Source organism: Papaver somniferum, chromosome 8 (genome assembly GCF_003573695.1).
Source record: "Papaver somniferum cultivar HN1 chromosome 8, ASM357369v1, whole genome shotgun sequence".
In the NCBI taxonomy this organism is placed as follows: domain Eukaryota; kingdom Viridiplantae; phylum Streptophyta; class Magnoliopsida; order Ranunculales; family Papaveraceae; genus Papaver; species Papaver somniferum.
In genome coordinates this window covers 17801220-17821006 of record NC_039365.1, presented here as the reverse complement: position 1 = coordinate 17821006, position 19787 = coordinate 17801220, and the positions used below count along the sequence as shown (strand labels likewise).

At 37.6% G+C, this 19787-nt stretch overlaps 1 protein-coding gene, 1 non-coding gene and 1 pseudogene across 2 annotated transcripts; 2 read left to right on the top strand and 1 right to left on the bottom strand.

The window, feature by feature from the left end:
- The first annotated feature begins 6168 nt into the window (after positions 1–6168).
- On the top strand, positions 6169–6268 carry LOC113307138 (annotated as a pseudogene).
- Positions 6269–14131: 7863 nt separating this feature from the next.
- On the top strand, positions 14132–16902 carry LOC113304414 (RHOMBOID-like protein 2). The gene is made up of 5 exons (XM_026553519.1): positions 14132–14675; positions 15410–15573; positions 15713–15876; positions 16097–16347; positions 16475–16902. The coding sequence occupies exons 1-5, from the start codon at positions 14341–14343 to the stop codon at positions 16584–16586; spliced, it is 1026 nt and encodes a 341-aa protein (XP_026409304.1). The 5' UTR covers positions 14132–14340; the 3' UTR covers positions 16587–16902.
- A 645-nt stretch (positions 16903–17547) lies between these two features.
- Positions 17548–17621, bottom strand: TRNAV-AAC. Its single transcript has one exon. It is a non-coding gene; the product is annotated as a tRNA-Val (tRNA).
- Positions 17622–19787: the final 2166 nt, after the last annotated feature.

Genomic DNA, 19787 nt, shown 5'->3' with positions numbered 1-19787 from the left:
TGTCCCTTTAGCACTTGACTTATGGGGTGTGAATAGTAAGGAAGATGCCCCTTATCTGTTGAGGTGCCCCTTAGTAATTGAGTGCCCCTTATCTAACAGTGCGAGTCCGAATAACATGTGTCCTCCAGGTGCTTTAAACAACTTTTCGAGCCGATTTGTCCAATAATGTTTATTTCCCAAAAATGCCTACAAACACATAAAATACCATAATAAGTACAAAAATCGAGTACCAACAATACATGAAATTAAGGACAACGTAGACACAAAAATGTGTCTATCAAATACCCCCAAACTTATTATTTACTAGTCCTCGAGCAAATCTAATCTAGAAAAATAAAATGACTACACTTAGCACGTGCAGCAAGCCGTTAAACTGCTAGGTGGCCCTAGCGGCGGAGTGTTGTCTGCGGAGGGTTTACCAGAGGTGTACCCACAAAACCTTTACTACAGACCCTAGCTATCTACGCAGAACCTTGGAAGGCACTAAAGAATCTCCTTGGTTGGCATACAATCATTGACTACAGGAGGAAGTACCCTGATGCGAAATTCCAATTGTTGTACACGAGTTTGCACTCAGCATACTAAAATTCATATATAAGTGACAGAGCTCTACTCAGATAGTTTCTGGACATCATAACCGGAGTCAACCAATCACATGGAAAGATTAAGAAGATGGATAAAGAAAAATATGGTTTAAAGTGAACGGTGTTTTCCATATCTGTCTGAAGTCCTCTGCCAGGATGAACCTATCCTAATATACTGAGATACTGGTCAGACTAATATCAACACAACTGGCATATACAAGGGGACCAGCGGTCGATAATCATAACTCTAGGTTAACACAACTGGCATATACAAGGGCACCAGCGGTCGACTTTATTGAATTTATTCCGGTTGGTATGATGGTAACAACTTGAATCGTGTGCCCCACCATATCACTTAAAAAAATAAAAATAGAAGGATTAGGATTCAATGAGAAATGGCGAAACTATCATGTTTTTTTTTTAATTCTAACACCTGAGCTCTGTGCTTTTATGAATAGACTCTTTAGATGTTTCAATCTAATCAGATTGGTTCCTCAACTCCTACAACCAAGATGTTCCCATCCACTTAGATTGGTTAGTGCCAACCTTAATAAGCATAAATTTCTAGGCTATGGAGTTTATTTATTGCAACTAAAAGCTAAAAAGTTTCTTCCCCACCCCCAAACTTAAATCTAAGATTGTCCTCAATGTTTCTAATGAAAGAGCAATACCAAAAAGTAAAGTAACACGAGGAATCAGTAAAGATAGAAGTCGGAAAGATAGTACCTGGGTGAAGAGAGAAATCAAAAACTAATATACAACATACAATCGCCTCGATGGTCAATCAAGGGTAAACAGGGTCCTCCAGAGGGACCTCCTCAATATCACCTGCAGGAAAGGGCTCTAAAAAGGGTTTCAATCTCTGACCGTTAACCTTCGAAGAACTACTACCATACGGTGTCTCGATTTCAACAGCTCCATGAGGAAAGACAGTGCGAACAATAAAAGGACCCGTCCACCGAGAACGTTACTTCCCAGGGAAAAGATGCAAGCGGGTATCATACTGAAGAACTTTTTGACCTGGAGAAAATGACTTTCTTAAGAAATTTCTATCATGCACAAGTTTCATTTTGTTCTTATACTCCTTAGCACTATCGTATGCATCTCTGCGAATCTCTTCCAACTCATTGAGCTGGAGTTTCCTATGGGCTCCTGCCTTGTCGAGTGAAAAATTTAGCTGCTTAACATCCCAATAAGCTCTATGTTCCAACTCAACAGGTAAGTGACATGCCTTACCATAAACAAGCCGATAAGGAGACATTCCAATGGGGGTCTTAAACGCAGTACAGTAAGCCCATAAGGCATCAGTAAGCCTAGACGACCAATCTTTCCGATTAGGATTAATCGTTTTCTCTAATATACGTTTTATCTCCCTATTGGAAACTTCTACCTGACCACTAGTCTGTGGATGATACGGGGTAGCTACCTTATGTGTAATACCATATTTCTTCATCAAAAGCCTAAAAGGTCCATTACAAAAGTGCGACCCTCCATCACTAACTATAGCTCACGGTGTACCAAAACGTGTAAGTATATTATCTTTCAAGAACTCAATCACAACCCTATGGTCATTGGTTTTACACGCAACCGCCTCAATCCACTTAGAGACATAGTCTACAACGACAAGGATGTATAAGTTACCAAAAGAATTAGGAAATGAACCCATAAAGTCAATACCCCACACATCAAAGACCTCAACAACTAAAATAGGGTTCAAGGGCATCATGTTCCTACGGGATATGGTTCCTAATTTCTGGCAACGTTCACAAGTCACACAGTAACTGTGGGAGTCTTTAAACAACGAAGGCCAATAGAATCCACACTGCAATATCTTAGCAGCAGTTTTCTTAGCACTAAAGTGACCCCCACAAGCATGATCATGACAAAAGGAAATAATACTGGACTGGTCACTCTCAGGTATACATCTCCTAATAATCTGGTCTGGACAATACTTAAATAAATAAGGATCATCCCAAAAGAAGTGCTTAACCTCAGCTAAAAACCTAGAACGATCTTGTTTACCCCAATGTTGGGGAATTCGACCAGTAACAAGATAGTTCACTATATTCGCATACCAAGGTAGTTGGGTAACAAAGAACATTGTTCATCAGGAAAGCTATCCCTTATAGGAAGGGAATCATCAGGGGAACTAACAACTAGCCTAGACAAGTGGTCTGCTACAACATTTTCGACACCCTTTTTGTCTCTAATGTCTGGAGAAAACTCTTGCAACAAAAGGATCCACCTAATCAATCTAGGTTTCGTATCCTTCTTAGACAGAAGATATTTCAAAGCGGCATGAACAGTATATATGACGATCTTAGAACCTAAGAGATTGGGTCTAAACTTGTCTAAGGAAAACACAATGGCTAACAGTTCCTTCTCGGTAGTGGTATAGTTTAACAGGGCATCATTCAGAGTTTTGCTAGCATAGTAAATCACATGAAGTAATTTGTTTTCTCGCTGACCTAGCACAACACCAATAGCATAATATGAAGCATCACACATGATCTCAAAGGGTAGGTTCCAGTTGGGTGCCTGGACTATGGGGGCGGTAGTGAGTAAATTCTTAAGCTTCTCAAAAGCCTCTAAACAAGCATCATCAAATACAAACTTAACATCTTTTGCAAGAAAATTTCAAAGAGGTCTAGAAATTAGGCTAAAATCCTTAATGAATCGACGATAAAAACCTGCATGCCCTAAGAATGACCTAATATCTCTTATGGTTTTTGGGACCTGTAAAGTCTTAATAAGGTCAACTTTGGCTTTATCTACTTCTATACCCTTAGAAGATACGATATGCCCTAAAACAATTCCTGAACGAACCATGAAGTGACATTCCTCCCAATTAAGCACTAAATTCTTTTCCTTACACCTAGTCAACACTAGTGACAAATGATGCAAGCACTCATCGAAAGATGAACCAAACACTGAAAAATCATCCATAAAGACCTCTAAGAACCGTTCTACCATGTCAGAAAATATGCTCATCATGCAACGCTGAAAAGTCGCAGGGGCATTACAAAGCCCGAAAGGCATGCGTCTATACGCAAAGGTACCAAAGGGATAGGTAAAAGTGGTTTTCTCCTGGTCTTCTGGGGAAATAACGATCTGATTATATCCAGAGTAGCCATCTAAAAAGCAGTAGTGACTATGTCCAGCTAATCTCTCTAGCATCTGCTCGATGAAGGGAAGGGGAAAGTGGTCCTTCCTAGTGACCTTGTTCAATTTCCTGTAGTCAATACAAACACGCCAACCCGTGGTCACTCGGGTCGGGATTAACTCATTGTTATCATTCTGGACTACATTAATACCGGATTTCTTGGGAACAACCTGAACGGGGCTGACCCACTTACTGTCTGAAATGGGGTAGATAATGCATGCATCTAACAACTTAAGGACCTCGTTTCGAACTACCTCTTTCATATTAGGATTTAGTCGACATTGCATCTCCCTAGAAGGTTTGGTATCACTCTCTAAATAGATCTGATGCACACAAACAGTGGGACTTATACCCTTAATGTCAGCTATGGTCCACCCTAAAGCTTCCTTGTTATTTTGAAGGACGGTTACTAGCTTACTTTCCTGATCACTATCCAAGACGGAAGAAATAATCACAGGTAAAGTCTCAGACGGGCCTATAAACACATATTTCAGGGTATCTGACAATGGTTTTAGGTCCAACTTAGGAGGCTCTTCTAACGAAGGAACTAGGGTAGACTAAGAAACTGGTAGTGGTTCAAACTTAGGTTTCCATACATTACTAGTGTCCAACAAAGGGGTTGAATCTAACAAAGCATTCACCTCATTAATCACATTATCATTATCAAAATCAATCCCAAAGTGAGCTAGGCATTTCTCTAATGAATCTTCTAACAAAGTGTTTGGTAATGACTCCTCGACTAATGTTCCTATCATGTTCACCTCTTCTATGTTCGAGTCATCTAGTTCATAAGGTAGCTTACTAATATTAAAAATGTTCAGCTCAATAGTCATATTACCAAAAGACAATTTCATAATACCATTTCGACAGTTAATGATCGCATTGGATGTAGCTAAAAACGGGCGGCCTAAAATTACCGGTATCTAGTTCTCTGGGTCAGGGACAGGTTGGGTATCTAGGATAACAAAATCCAATGGATAAATAAACTTGTCAACCTCTATGAGAACATCCTCGATCACACCACGAGGAATTTTAACGGACCTATCAGCTAACTGAAGTGTCATCTAGGTAGGTTTCATCTCACCAAGTCCTAGCTTAAGGTACACATGATACGGCAGTAAGTTCACACTAGCTCCTAAGTCAAGCAACGCTTTCTCAACGCGGTATTTACCTATTGTGCAAGAAATAGCAGGGGACCCTGGGTCTTTATACTTAGGAGTAGTCGTATTCTGAATAATATAACTCACCTGACTAGATAGAAAGGCTTTCTTCTGGTCATTAAGCTTTCGCTTTCGCGTACACATATCCTTGAGAAACTTGGCATAAGAGGGAATCTGCTTAATTACATCTAGTAGTGGAAGGTTGATAGTTACCTGCTTAAAAACCTCCAATATATCATTAAAATTGGACTTCCTCTTAGTTGGAACTAGCAGCTGTGGGAATGGGGCTCTAGGGACAAAGCCGGGCTCAGTATGACCCTCATTGGTCTCTTTAGAGACTCTATCAGTCTCCTCAGTTTCTGGTTCAGAAGGGTGAACTACAACATGTTCACTATCAGGCATGGAAACCTTGTTGTCTATCACTCTACCACTCCTAAGGGTTTTAATAGCATTCACATGATCAGATGGTCTTTCACTTATTTCATTAATTCCTCTAGGGTTGGGTTGAGTCTGACTAGGAAACTTACCTCTTTCTCTTAAAGACTCATTTATCTGACTAACCTGGTTTTTCAACTCGGAAATAGCCTGAGAGTTAGCCTGACCTATTCTCTTATTTTCTTTTAAACCTTGAGCAACAGATTGCTGAAACTGCACAGTGTTACGAGTTAACAAAGCAAGAGACTCTTCTAAACTCATAATCTTCTTATCCGAAGGGTTCTGAAACTGTGCCGGAGCTGAAGGATTCTTAATATAGCCAAAACCTGGGGGAACCTGTGCATTACTAGTCTGACCTTGATTCTGGTCCTTGGACCAAGAAAGGTTTGGATGGTTTCTCCAGTCAGGGTTATAGGTTTCTGAATATGGGTCAAACTTCTGTCGGTTATCAAACCTAGTGTTGTTATAAAGAGCATTGGCTTGCTCTTCAACATCATGGACTTCCCAAAAAGGCTCACTTCTTCCACTAATACCACTAGAATGACCTAATTCTAAGGCTTCTAACCTTTTGGCTATAGTTGCTATTTTGGCATCTGACTCATGAGATCCTTCTACCCTATTAACATTTCCTCTACTTAGAAGAATTTTTTTCTGGGGTTCCCTACTATTTTCCCATTGTTGGGTCTTATCGGCGATTTCATTCAAAAATGTCATCGCTTCATCAACAGTTTTATTCTCAAACCCACCTGTGCATAAGAACTCAACCATGGTTGTTGTTGAATAGTCTAAACCCTCGTAGAGGATCTGAACTAACCTAACCTTCTCCAAACCATGATGAGGACATTGAGATATCAAGTCATTGAACCTTTCTAAGTACCTATATAAAGATTCTCCCTCTTGTTGGGAAAAATTACATATTTGTGTCCTAATAGATGATGTTTTATGCCTTGGGAAAAACTTATGTATAAAGGCAGAAGTAAGTTGGTCTTAGGTTTCAATTGACTCAAAGTCCAAACTATACATCCAAGATTTGGCTTTATCCTTTAAGGAAAAAGGGAATAACCTAAGTTTCAATGCATCATCACTTAGGTTTTTAATTTTCAGAGTGCTACAAACTTCCTCAAATTCTCTAACATGAAAATAGGGGTTCTCATTCTCTTTTCCTAAAAACATTGGGAGCATCTGTAAAGTCCCAGGTTTCAGTTCATAATTTGCCTCGGTTTCAGCTAACTTGATACAAGACGGACGAGAGGTCCTAGTTGGGTTTAACAAAGCTTTCAAAGTTGCCATTTCTGGCACTACCAAAAGACTAGGAGTACTTTCTTAACCAATTATCAAATTTTCAAAGCTTAAATCTCCAAAGACAAGGCTCTCAAAAGAAGAGTCTTCGAGCTCCCCGCCTTCACTAGAAGAACTACTAGGCTTGTCACTAATCAAACGACCTAGAGTGTTTTTTTCCAAGCCCGTTTTCTAACCTCGGGCATACACTAGAAAAAAAAATTAAAAAAAAAAAGTCCTAAAAAGGAAGGGAAGTTCTATGCAAACACAAACAAGGCTGACTCCATCACAACAAACCTATTGATATCTAGCAAACAAAAAGCATGATGGCTCCACTTAGATTGTTTCTAGACCAGCTTCTAATCCTTCGAAAGGAAATTCGTTACAATTTAAGCAAACCCATCTGGAATCAATCTGAGTTAAAGTAAGTTGAATAGAGGCGACGGAAGCTCGGTGGAGCTTTGATACCCAAGGCCTCACCGGTATTACAAGGCGGAGCAGTCACGCATTCAACTTACAGAAACCGTTAAGAACTTCGAAGTATGCTTAAAAGAGTAACCAATATTTTTCGAATGACTTTCCTGTTAAGCTCGTTACCTTATCAGTCTCGTTCTAGTCAAAATTTTAGGCTTAGGTTCGTGTTTGGTGTCGTTTTCCTAAGGCGGGCAAGAAGAGAACGGTGATGAAATCCGAACCCTTATCTTGTATGGCCAGTCCTTGCTCTTTACTAGGAAATTAAAGCAGTCGTTTTCAAGTCCTCAACATATATGCATATGAAGGAAGACAATAACTCACTGACAGGGGATTCGCGAGTGTTTCGACAAACTTACCTCCCGTACCAGACGGGGGATGAACCTTTGTAGTCGACTCGGGCCACGACTCCTATGTCATGTAAGAACCCGAGGGGCCGAGGTGATATCGTAATCACCGTCCTTCTCTGCAAACAGTTTATATTTAAACTACCCTTCCGTAGGGTTTAAAAAAAATAATGTCCCAAAAATTAAAGTCCAAAGTCCAAAAATATAAAGTGCAAAAGAAAAAGAAAGTCTAAAAAAATAAAAATGTCTCTCTTTTTTTTTCTCTCTCTTTTTTATAAAATAAAAAAAAATCTTCTTCTTTCGCTCCTTTCACTTTGCCTTTCACTCGAAGTCTTTAAGTATTAACCAAAAGCTTTGGCAAATTTTCTTTCGCTCCAAATTCCGAATTCTGTAAGAAAAAGACAAAAACCCAAAAACGTAAAGAAGAACACATAAAATAAAAACCTAAAAAAAATAAAATAAATAATCTAAAAAGTCTAGCCTAAAGACAAGTCCGAGTCGGCGGCGCCAAAAATTTGATAAGGTTTCAAAGTTGTTGTAGTAAAAAGGTTCGTTGAGACTTGTGAAGGAAGATTTTTTTAGACTTATTTTTTATAAATAAAAAAATATAACAAACTCGAATAAAAAGTGTTGTGAGAATTATGGAGAGACTGGGGCTAGGATTCCGCTATTTACCAATTCCAAAGTGATACTAATTATAATCATGCAATTTCACACGTTCAAATTGATTCTCAACTATTGCAAAAGTAGATTTTTAGAAACAACAAATGTTAATCCAAAGCATGAGACATCAAAACCCTAGGCTAAGCATGTTCCATCAAAAGAAAATACAATTGTTTAACAAAAACCATAAAGTCTGTTTTCAATCTAGGAAAATAATCATAAATAAAAATTGCACAAATTAAATAATTAAGAATTACCACTTTTTAATTGGAAAGATAGCATCCTCCGTCGCCCCAAGGATTGGGTTTAGCTCATCATTGTGGAAACACGCTCAAAAGTTGATTTCATTGCTCAAAGTGTTTACAAATGATGAATTGGAGAAAAACTATTAAAAATCGGGTGTTTGCAACGTTTTTAATTGTTGCAAAACACTGTTACATAAAATGATAAAAGCCAACTGTCGATGTTCAGCTTCTACGACCCCCGCCCCTGTGTCGTTATCACTGTTGATAAACGACTGTTTTCTTCGTGTTCTTCAGTTCTGCAGCAGCAGAAATGGTGTTTTCTGAAACTCGATTTTTCGGCTCTGTGATGCTCTGTAACTCTCCCAAATTCTCTATATCCCTTCTATGCGACCCCAGAGTTGTATTTATAATCAACAGGGCCAAGGATAACTCCTCATTACTCCACGAAATCTCCCATTACTCGACAGTGAAGAAAAATATTCTCGGAATATTTTCTTCCCTGATTTTCCTTCTCACGCGTCTGCAGCTTCCTAACTCCATTCAACACGCTTAATATTGAAAATAAAATGATCCACACACATTCCAGGCTCGTGCCAACCATAGAATAACTCGGGAAAGAGAATATCAACCCTCGTGAAAGTAAGAATACCAAAGTTTTCCCTCACTCGTGTTTTGCTTCCACGCGATTCTTCGGCCAAATCTAATCGATTCCAAGGACCATACCAGCCCTGTTTAGTCCCTAGCAACAAACTCATTTGATTTCAGCCATTAAATCTCCCTAAAACGACTTCAAATCACGAACCCTAATTTCGGTGTTTTGATAATAGCTTTTCCCGCCAAATTCCAAATTCAAATGGAGAAGATGACCTCCCCATAATCCTGTATGGGTGTCCATTTATCACTTGCCTTATGGGGTGTGAACAGTAACGAAGGTGCCCCTTAGTAATTGAGTGCCCCTTATCTAACAGTGCGAGTCCGAATAACATGTGTTCTCCGGGTGCTTTAGACAACTTTTCGAGCCAATTTTTCCAATAATGTTTATTTCCCAAAAATGCCTACAAACACATAAAATACCATAATAAGTACAAAAATCGAGTACCAACAATACATGAAATTAAGGACAACGTAGACACAAAAATGTGTCTATCAAATATCACAGATGGTGCGTTGTTCAATCAATTAGATAATCCAACCTTTGGTTGTTGATATAAATTGATTGACGCTTGAACATTGGTCTTTGGTACCGTTCAAGTTATTTCTCATATTGATTCGGCTCACAGATTCCTATCTGTTCGATTGCAGATTGATTTGAGAAATTGAGATACAACTCTTGGATGTATTTTTCTTGATTGAGTCTGAATGTTTAGTTGATTCTCTTGGAAATATATTGGAGTTAGTCCATACATATTGCCTAAAAGAAATATCGGGTGTGTTGTTAGACCCCTGCTTTTACAATTGGTATCATAGCATGAAAACACGCTAAGACCTCATAAGTCTGTGTTTGTAGCAATCTGATTATTATGGACGAGTCTATCTCTAGTAACGTACCAGTCCAGAAATTACCAGATGATTCTAAAAGCTTGGATTCACCTGAGAGAACTGTCACATCTAAGTCAATATCTAAACATTCTCTTGATGTAGAAACTGTTGATTGGGAAACACGCCTAGAAAAACAGTTGGATGAATTTTCTGATGAAGGTCATTCAGATATTGATAGAGATGTTGATAAGGAAGTCTCTGAGTATGTTAAGCTATTGAATTCATTGTAAAAGAAGAAGATGACAACTTCTCATGTCACACCTCTTATTAATTATCTCTGTCGAAAAAAACAAGAAATTGAAAAGGATTTACGGAGGTCTTTGTATTTTGAATCGCTCTTGTGAATCGATCCTCAAATATTCTGAGGAAAACCTGAGTACTTAAATGTAATAATGTTTATCAAAAATACTTCTTGTTGGAAGAGAAACTTGCAGAAACCGAAGCAAGGATTAACTCTCAGCAAGCAAGTTTTGTTAGATGCCGCTCTTGATAAAATCAAGATGTTGGAAGATGACTTGAAAAATTTTAATACTAGTTCAAGCAAATTAACCACTATGCTAGGAGCAAGTAAAAATCATCGTGATACATGAGGATTGGGCTATAAGGGAATAGATACTCCAAGTACTAGCAAAGAGGTAAAATTTGTCAAGGCTAGTGATTCTTCTCAACAAAAGGTTTACACTGATGGCAACAGTGAAATTCCTTCACCGGCAGTTAAGGTTCGAAAGAGAAAAGTATATCAACCTCCAAAGTCAGCACACACGGATTGAGGTAAGACCAATCCTTATGTTTTCCATTATTGCGGAAATAAAGGTCACCTGGAAAGAAGATGTTGTTTTCGTATAAGGAATGAAAAACTTCATGATGTTCTTGTTTGGGCATCACAAGAAGTTGTTAAACCAAGATCTTATGTTAAGGCTAATCCTATTAACATTACAGGTTGTAATCCAAGCTTTAGGAAAATGAATCGATGTTGTGATAAACCTAGATTTGCCTATAAACTTCATACGAATCCTTTTCAAAATCGTAATGGTTATCAAAAGGATAACTTCGTAAAGACGAAGACAAGATCCGATGCTCCAAATTGGAGAAGGACTAACTTGCAAAAGAACAGTCAATCCAATTCTTTTCCAAGAATTCTAGAAGAGAGTAATGGGAATAAGGGAACGGTTGTTCCTAAACACACTCATAAGTGGATACCAAAGGAAGTCAATGATGCTTTGAGTATGAAAAGGAATGATCTCCCAGGAAATTCCATGATTATGGAGAAGGCAGTATCCATGATGTTAGAACTTAAAAAGTTATTTGGAAAGATGGATTTGGATGTGAAAGTTTCTAAAAGCGATCTCTTTCATGAGAATCCAAAAGTGAAGCGGAATAAGCCGAAAACTATTGATGGTGAATAATCCGTAGTTGCGGAAAAGTCTGTTTCAATCACTTGTGGTGAGCAAGACCTTATTCACCTCAACACAACTTGATTGTGTTGTAAGTGCATCCTCACCAAGGAATGCCCTGCTTTGTATACGGTGAGGGAAGCACGAGAATTGGGCGCACATATTGTGTTAGGTATGATTTTGAATCTTTGGTAAAGCCGTAGAATTCGATTGGATTCCTCTAAAAAGGTATGTCTATAAACTTAAGCAAAATTTATTTTCTTTTATTATTTGCTTAAAGTACTTATAATGATATATGTACCTTGTGTATCGTTCATGTCTACCTAACTTGATTTGTATTTAAGGTTCTTAAATGTTTAGGCTTGAAAATAGTAGTTCGGGATGTTTGGCCTTTATGGTACACGTACCAGGTATTCATATTATCATTTAAAATTAAAATCCAGAGACTTAAGTTCGCATACCATTTTGCAAACTGTTCCAGTTCACGAAATCCCGTTTGCAAACCCATATGCAAACTTTTTCAGTCTTCGGTATTTGATAAAAATCTTGTTTTGGCCGTAACTTCTTAATCCGAACTCGGAATGACCTCATTCTTTTTGAATTCTCTCCCTCTTTGAATTCTCTTCAGAATGGTGATGGGAATTCCTGAATTTGGATGAGTTAAGATTATCTTGTTTTTGAGTGTTTTGCTCCATTCCGTCGCACTTGTTCTACTTCTTTTGGACTTGGCACTTGGATTCTTGGAGTAATTCTCTTCTAAAATCATTTGTAGCTTTTAAAAGAATGATGTTGGTGAATCACAAAGAAGGAAGTTCAAGAATTGGCAGTAGTACGCATTGCTACGGGGTTCTTAAATTTTCACAATCATCTTATGTGAACTATGATACATGGTCTTTAATGACTTTGTATGTTCTTCTTTGTTAAGAAAATCTTTTTATACGTCTTTAATAGCTATTCTTAGTGTAAATCCGCATGAAATTCTTTTAATAAATGCTTGTTAATATTACACCCCAATCATCATTTGTCGTCAGATAAATTTTTGTTTGTTAATATTACACTTGAGTTATCATTTGGTGTCAGGTAATTTTTTGTATCGTAATATATTGATAATTTGGTGATACAGGAAGGCCCCATTTTTTCTTTTTTGTTGGCATAAGGCACCGTAGTGCTGTAAGACGGCCATGTTCCTCCGTCCCAAAGTTAAATGCAACGGCCATAACTCGGAGTAAGTCAGATAACGGTTAATTAGATAAGTTCGCGACGAGAAATCGTGGAGAAGTTGGTCGGACTTGGAGTAGCTTATAAGTAACAGAAACATTAAAACTGTTTTCTAACCCGCGCTTTCTTCACCATATCTCAACCGCTAGACACCCGAAAACATTCTTTCACACGCTAAACATAATTTTTTTTTTTTTTTTTGTGGTATCACTTAGGCTTCTCTTTTTTCTTTCTTGTAAACGAAAAGAAGCTAAAGTTATACCATATATGTGCAGACGTATGGCGGCTATGATCTATCATCAAGTTGTATATAGATTTTCTGTATGCAGTTGTTCTGTCTTGATTATTAAAGTTAAGCCAAATTAAAGTAGGATTAAGGCTTAAATAGACGCTTTGCTAAAGTATTGGGGACATAATTCCAGGTTCTTTTTGTTCTCGGGTGAAGCCTTTTTAGGGACAAATTTGTGGGGTTCGATTTTCACACCTAACAACCAAATTCGAGATACAATTTACGGTTTTTCTTCGCTACAACTTTTCACATAGCTTTAAGTTAAAACTTTTACTGGACTCGAATTAATCTTTCATTTACTCACAAATGAAAATGTTAGTGTGTGACCTGAATTCGGAATTCATTTATCGGCACGGAAAAATGATGTTAGAACAGATTAGTAGTTGTTGATCACATGGATGGAAAAACGGTTCAACAATTTATTCATGGAAGTCAAACTCAACTTGGGTACTTTTTGCCTAAACCGTGTATAAAACGAGTAGACACGGATAGTGCTTGGGACCCACTGTTTAAGTGTGTCGTTAGAAAATACTATAAATGAATGTTTTCAATATTAATAATTAATAAAGTGGTGATTACAATTAAAATCATGGTCAAGAAGTAAAAACCGATTAGTATCCTCCTCCAAGGACCATTTTGGTCCTTCCTTGACGATGCTGATTAATAAATGAGTGTTTGGTTGACATGGGAGGTGGTAGGTTATGTGGGGATTCAAATCGTGGGGATTGAAAAACGTCCCCAGCTTTGGAAGACACGTTTTGGACGACGACGGCAACGTTAACCGTGTACGATGAAGATCACAATTACGGTTTTATCCTCTGTGGCAAATGGCCACCCACACTAAATTAAGATAATTGTGGCGCTTACAGTTGGTCCAGTGCATACTATGAATTTTAAGAGTCTAGGGTCATTTGAGTCGGGTGAAATCATTTTTATAACAAAAACTTGGTCAAATAATGTTAATAATTCTACATATATTTTTTCTGATATAGCACCTTAACAATTTCACATCTTCGATTACGCCATTTTTTATGCATTTTTATATTACTTCTTTCAGGTCGAGTTGATAAAATAGGAAACTATCAATTTTCTTTTGTGGAGGAAACAACATGTGGCTAGATTGCGTTGCTCATCAAGCCGGGACTGATCAGCTGATCGATGGGATGAATATAAAGATCTCATGGTCTTATGATTGGATTTGGGCCGGCACGCCGCACACAACTCTTCCAAAGTTGGCACTCGAGAGGCACCAAAGGGCAAAACAAACATTTCCCACTCGTATAATGATTAATAACTACTTAAAAAGTATTTCCTACTTTCTCGTTAAACAAAAAAAGAGACTTAATCTAGAGAGATAGAGAAAGTGGAGAGAGAGACATCGAGGGCCAAATTAGAAACCGTCACGAACTCCCTTCTTATTCTTCTCTACATTACATTCCTTTAAAGATACACAAGAAGAAGAAGACTACTTCTTCTCTTCACCGACTTCATTAAACTCTTCATTTCATCAGAATACACAATCAATCAATCTCTTCTTCTCTGGTGCTGTTTGTTATGGCTACTGAAGATCTAGAACGAGGTGGAAATAAGAACAGAGGGAACAATAATGGTGTTAACAATCCGAATTACGCGAATAATTACCAAGCTTCATCAGCATCGTATTTTCATGAGAATAATTCAGAACGTGGATGGACTTCATGGTTGATACCTATGTTTGTTGTAGCAAATATAGTTATGTTCATCGTAACTATGTATATTAATGATTGCCCTAAACATATTAATGATAGAGATAGAGGTTTCTCTGGTGCTAAATGTCTTGCTAGAGGTCTTGGAAGGTTTTCTTTTCAACCGCTTAAAGAGAATCCACTCTTTGGTCCTTCTTCTGCTACGTAAGTATATTCCCAATTTCACTTTTGTGTGATTTTTTTATGAAACTTTTTGGTTTGAATTTGGGGGTTTGAGGATTTTTTTTTTTTTTTTGATGTTTGGAGATGAAATTGTTGGTGAATTTGGTTTTAGGGTTATACTTAATTGTGATGATTTTAGTCAATTGTGATGGATTGTTCTTGTTAGTGATTGAATTTTAGTTTGGTTGAACTTTACTTTGATGTAAGGGAGAACTGTTTGGATTCTTTTTGGGTTAATTTTTGTTTTTAAAGTTTGGGGAAGAACTGTTCAAGTTGATGACCTAATCTTACATAGATTTGGGTGATAAATAATTATGTATTTCGTTTGTTTGATTATGTTCTTGGCTTGTTCTGTTCAATCCAAGTTGGGATCTGAAACAATCTTTTCTCTGGTAGTGTTTCTTTTTGTCTGTGTTTCGTAACATGCTTTTGCTGGTTGAGTAAAGCCATTTTCCTACTAAGAATATAAAGGAAAAAGAGGAATGTAGGAAGTTTTTTCATTAGCCAGAGGACTAGTAGGTGTAATTTAGTAATATAAGTGGGTTTGTCTTTGTTTTGCTGGTTCAATTTTGTAAACTCCTTTTGTTGTGGATGACTCCTTGTTTTCTTCTTTCATTTCGATTTCAGTGTTTCCTTGAAATAAATCTATGAATCCCCTGTATTCTTCATGTGCATAAAGTTTTAACTCTGTTCTGGTCTTATTCATGACTACACAGATTGGAGAAGTTGGGAGCCCTTCAATGGCAGAAAGTGGTCCATGAGAATCAAGGATGGCGACTTTTCACTTGCATATGGTTGCACGCGGGTGTCATTCACGTTCTTGCAAACATGCTGAGCCTGGTCTTCATTGGAATTCGTCTCGAGCAGCAATTTGGTTTCAGTAAGTATTTCAGTTTTGCATAGACTGTAGCTACAATTTGTTTCTTTGAATGCTAAAGATAAGAAAATTGGTCTCCAATTCAATTTCAGAAGTGAGTGTTTTAAGTAACCTAACACTTCATGATGGTACGATGTTTCAGTTCGGATTGGTGCGATCTACCTCATAGCTGGCATAGGTGGAAGTGTCCTCTCTACTCTTTTTATCAGAGGCAATATTTCCGTTGGTGCATCTGGTGCTTTGTTTGGACTTCTTGGAGCCATGCTGTCAGAGCTTCTAACAAATTGGACTATATATGCCAATAAAGTAAGCTTCATAGTTTTTGAATATTATCTTCAATTGGTACAAAGTGGAGTGCACTCAAATGTATTTTCTAGCTGTTTTTATGGATTTGCAGTTATTCTACAAGCATTCAGGGGTCATATGTCATCACCATGTTATTGGTTACTGGGTCTATTGGTCATTTTTTGTGTCTACCTTTACTTACTGCATCTTACTTACAGTGTCAATCCTTTCCCCTTTTCAGGCTGCAGCTTTGATTACGCTTATCTTCATCATTGTTATCAACTTAGCTGTTGGATTACTACCTCATGTTGACAATTATGCACATATTGGTGGTTTTCTTACTGGTCTATTGCTTGGATTTGTATTGTTGCTCCGACCTCAATTTGGTTGGATGGAACGCCGGAACCTCCCAGCCGATGTTCGTGTTAAATCCAAATATAAGGTCTACCAGTGGGTACTTTGTTTCCTCGGATTGGCTCTTTTGATCGTTGGGTAATACTCTACCCTGTTCATCGTCTTTTCGTTTATGTAATTTCATCATTTTATACTGAAAAATTTCATCCAAATTCTATATCGTGTTATTAATCATCAGTTCCTTTTCCCAATGTGGTGGTTTCAGATTCACGGTGGGACTTGTGATGCTGTTTCGAGGGGAAAATGGTAACGATCATTGCAGTTGGTGTCATTATCTCAGCTGTGTGAGAACCTCAAGATGGAAGTGCGACAATTGATTGACATAGAGAGGCAGAGGCGCCATTCTCTTCATGGCACTCTGATCTTACTTCTCTCTTAAATTTCGGTTGGTTTCAATTGTGTACATCCATACGTAGTCTTTATAGATTAGATGCCAAGAAGATCACTTATCATCTCTGCATATCCTTACGAATTACAACAATGAGAGTTAAGTTTGTGTGTGTTTATGTTAGATTTTTCCTGTCCTTGTGTATATCCTACAGAAATACAGTTTGTATGCTGTTTTTTTTTCTGACATGTATTCTTTAAATAATTGCTTAATATTCTTTTGGTGTATATACCATTGTTCTCAGTAACTGCACTTTTATATTGAATACACTGGCGATACTTTAGTCAAGGAAACTAGAGTTTCAGTGACTTGCCTAAAAATAAGTCGGATCAGATCGTTGAATTTTCTCCCTAATTTTGCAGCAGATTAAGGTATTATTGTGCTTGCTGATCTGATGGTTGATGAAGTAGTTGAACCTTCCATCTCCCGTTGTCACTGTCTGTTAGTTCCCGTACTGTGGCATTTTTGCTTGCAGCCGCATTGAAAGCTAGTTGGTGAGAGATGCAGAATGGTGTGTCTCACCAAACCATCTGTCACTCCAAAACCGGCTGACAGTCTTTTTCCATTATGTACTTGAGCTGAATGCCTTTCCAGAACCCTCTCCCATGAGGTAAAGTTGCTTAACATAGATTTGGTCTTATGCAGTTTGCTGCGCCACTCTCCTCCGTAAAGTATTATGTTCATTTGCATATCTCCAACTCGACTTGGCTAGCACCGCACTGTTGGTAATTCTGAGATTTCTTAATGTGAGGGGTATGCTCTTGCCTCTTGGATGCGGCAAGTTCCTTTCAGAAATATTACTAAAAGAAAATTTTAATAGAACGCTTTGCAAGATTTGAACGAGACAAAAAAAAAAATTGAACCATTTTTTTTTACAAAAAATGGAAGACTGGCTTCGCCCAGGTTTGAACTGGAGACCTTCAGTGTGTTAGACTGACGTGATAACCAACTACACCACGAAACCATTTGTGTTAGATCTTCGGTAACTTTTTCTTTATCTATATGCGTGCAGAAGTGGAAGGAAACAAATTGTTTGCACGGTCAAATGGAGTCGTTAGTCAAGTCTTTTACATGGTTCCATTGTAGCTCGGAGAATGATGAATTTGGTTTACCAGGGGCAAGGGACCAATTTCTAGCCCATCTTGATTCACCACGAGGCAAATGTGAACATCCAACAAATCTCAGTGCCCTCTAAGCGCTATTATTTCATGTAGTTTTTACGTTTTTACTTAATCGTGAAAAATTGCACCCACTATCAATTCGGCAAGATTAACATTTTTTTTTTTTGAAACATGAAATTTATTAAATTACTAAAGGACTATTACATAAGAGGATATAATACCTCAAGATCCACCAATTATACTTATGTTGGTAAGCCGAGAATCTAAAGTAACATGATATTGGAGCATAATAACAATCTTCGGATCATAGTTGCATCGGTGGCGGATGTTGGTTTCGAAAGGCGAAAGACCTCCGGCCAATGCTTTCCACAAAAAAAGCTGCATGACAATGTCCAGAGGAACTGAGATAATGACTTGGGTTGTGGGGGGGAAAAATCTCAGTGCTAACAAAACATAACTCGTAATTGTTAACGGATGTTTCTTACGCATAAGTCAGAAGCCTAACTCTTGTACAACCTTCCCAGAAGAATCACATATTGCATTCCACCACCGGGGTCAGCCTCGACGCAAAGTGGCCAAAGTTCAACCTTGGGCTACATATTTTTAGGGACATCACTTTTTTTTTCCTGTTAAGATACATTGGTTAATGATATAAATTTTGAATCTATTATCTTTCAACAAAGATATAGAGAAGCGAATTCGGTGGATGATTGGTTAGCTAAAGGTGGAGCAACAAAAGGTGTTAGAAGGTGTTTGGATTAACCAACCTCCGGATGCTATTCGTCCGTTGAATAATGATGACCTTGCTGTAAGAACCTTCATGAGGGAAGTGCGAGTAGTTTTTTAGTTTCTGTGGACATTGTCCAATGTCGCAACAAAAAGAAAACAATATAAATTTTTAAAAAAAAAAGTCAAAACCCTTTTAGGAATGTCTTCAGTCTAGATTTTTATAGATTATTGAGAATCTGTATAAGTCCGTGGTATTTAAATAAGAATTATATAGTTTTATATAAATCCGAGGCGTTCAAAACCATGGATATTTAATTCCACAAAAATCCGAGGTATTCAATTAGATATTTCAAGATTCCTAAAAGATCTTTGGTATTCAATTTATTATATGTTTTCATGATCCAAGACTTTTGTGAGTTTTTCCGATCAAATCTTTGGTATTGAATTTATTATATGCTTTTTCAATTTTCCAATTTTCATAATAAATGTCAATCAAAGAAGTACCCATGTTTTCAAGAAAATGCCTACCACAATTGCATCTTCCTCATTTGTCAACAATATACTTATTTGCATAGGTACAAATGCAAATTTAATTCACCACATTTGTGATTTGAGGTAATAGCTCAGGCGAGGAGAAGACATGATATTAACTCTGAATATCAATTAGAAATGAGACACTCATTCTTGCTCGACGTTTGTATATCTATGAGGCGCATACAAAATATGCAACTCTCGTTGTTGTTGTTGCACCATGCACAAAAATGTAATCTAGACACTACCTTCTTAGAGCTTCGTCGATGCATATAATTGGCGCATATTATGCATGTCGTAAAACTAGTGGGAACACATAAGAGCGCAAGATATGCGGCTCTCCTTAGTGGTAGTCGCAACATTTTATACAGTGCATACATCTTCTCTAACATTAATCCGTATTATTTACCACAAAATCAATAGTGAAACAAGGAAGTAAACATTCAAAATGTAATATATACGGTTCTAACATAACACCGACAAATCTCCAACTTTGTCAGTTAGGGACGACGAGATATTAATTTATCAAAGTTGAAACATGAACACATTTTTTACCTTAAAATAAATTGTCTCGATATCAATTGTAGGTCATTTCAAGGACCGTCTATAGAGACTGGATAACCGTGTTAACCCGGTGTTCATTTTTCATCGCATTTCGACCTTTGGTGGAATGGCTTTGAATTCCAAAGATTATTATAGCAAAGAAATATTTGCTATCCCCCAGGATGCAACAATTCCTGGCTCTGCTG

Bases quoted from the DNA above. Each gene is read 5' to 3' on its own strand.
- LOC113304414 (XM_026553519.1), top strand. From the start codon at position 14,341: ATGGCTACTGAAGATCTAGAACGAGGTGGAAATAAGAACAGAGGGAAC. The intron at 15,877-16,096 runs GTAAGCTTCATA...TCCCCTTTTCAG, and splicing joins GGACTATATATGCCAATAAA to GCTGCAGCTTTGATTACGCT. The intron at 16,348-16,474 runs GTAATACTCTAC...TGGTGGTTTCAG, and splicing joins TTGGCTCTTTTGATCGTTGG to ATTCACGGTGGGACTTGTGA.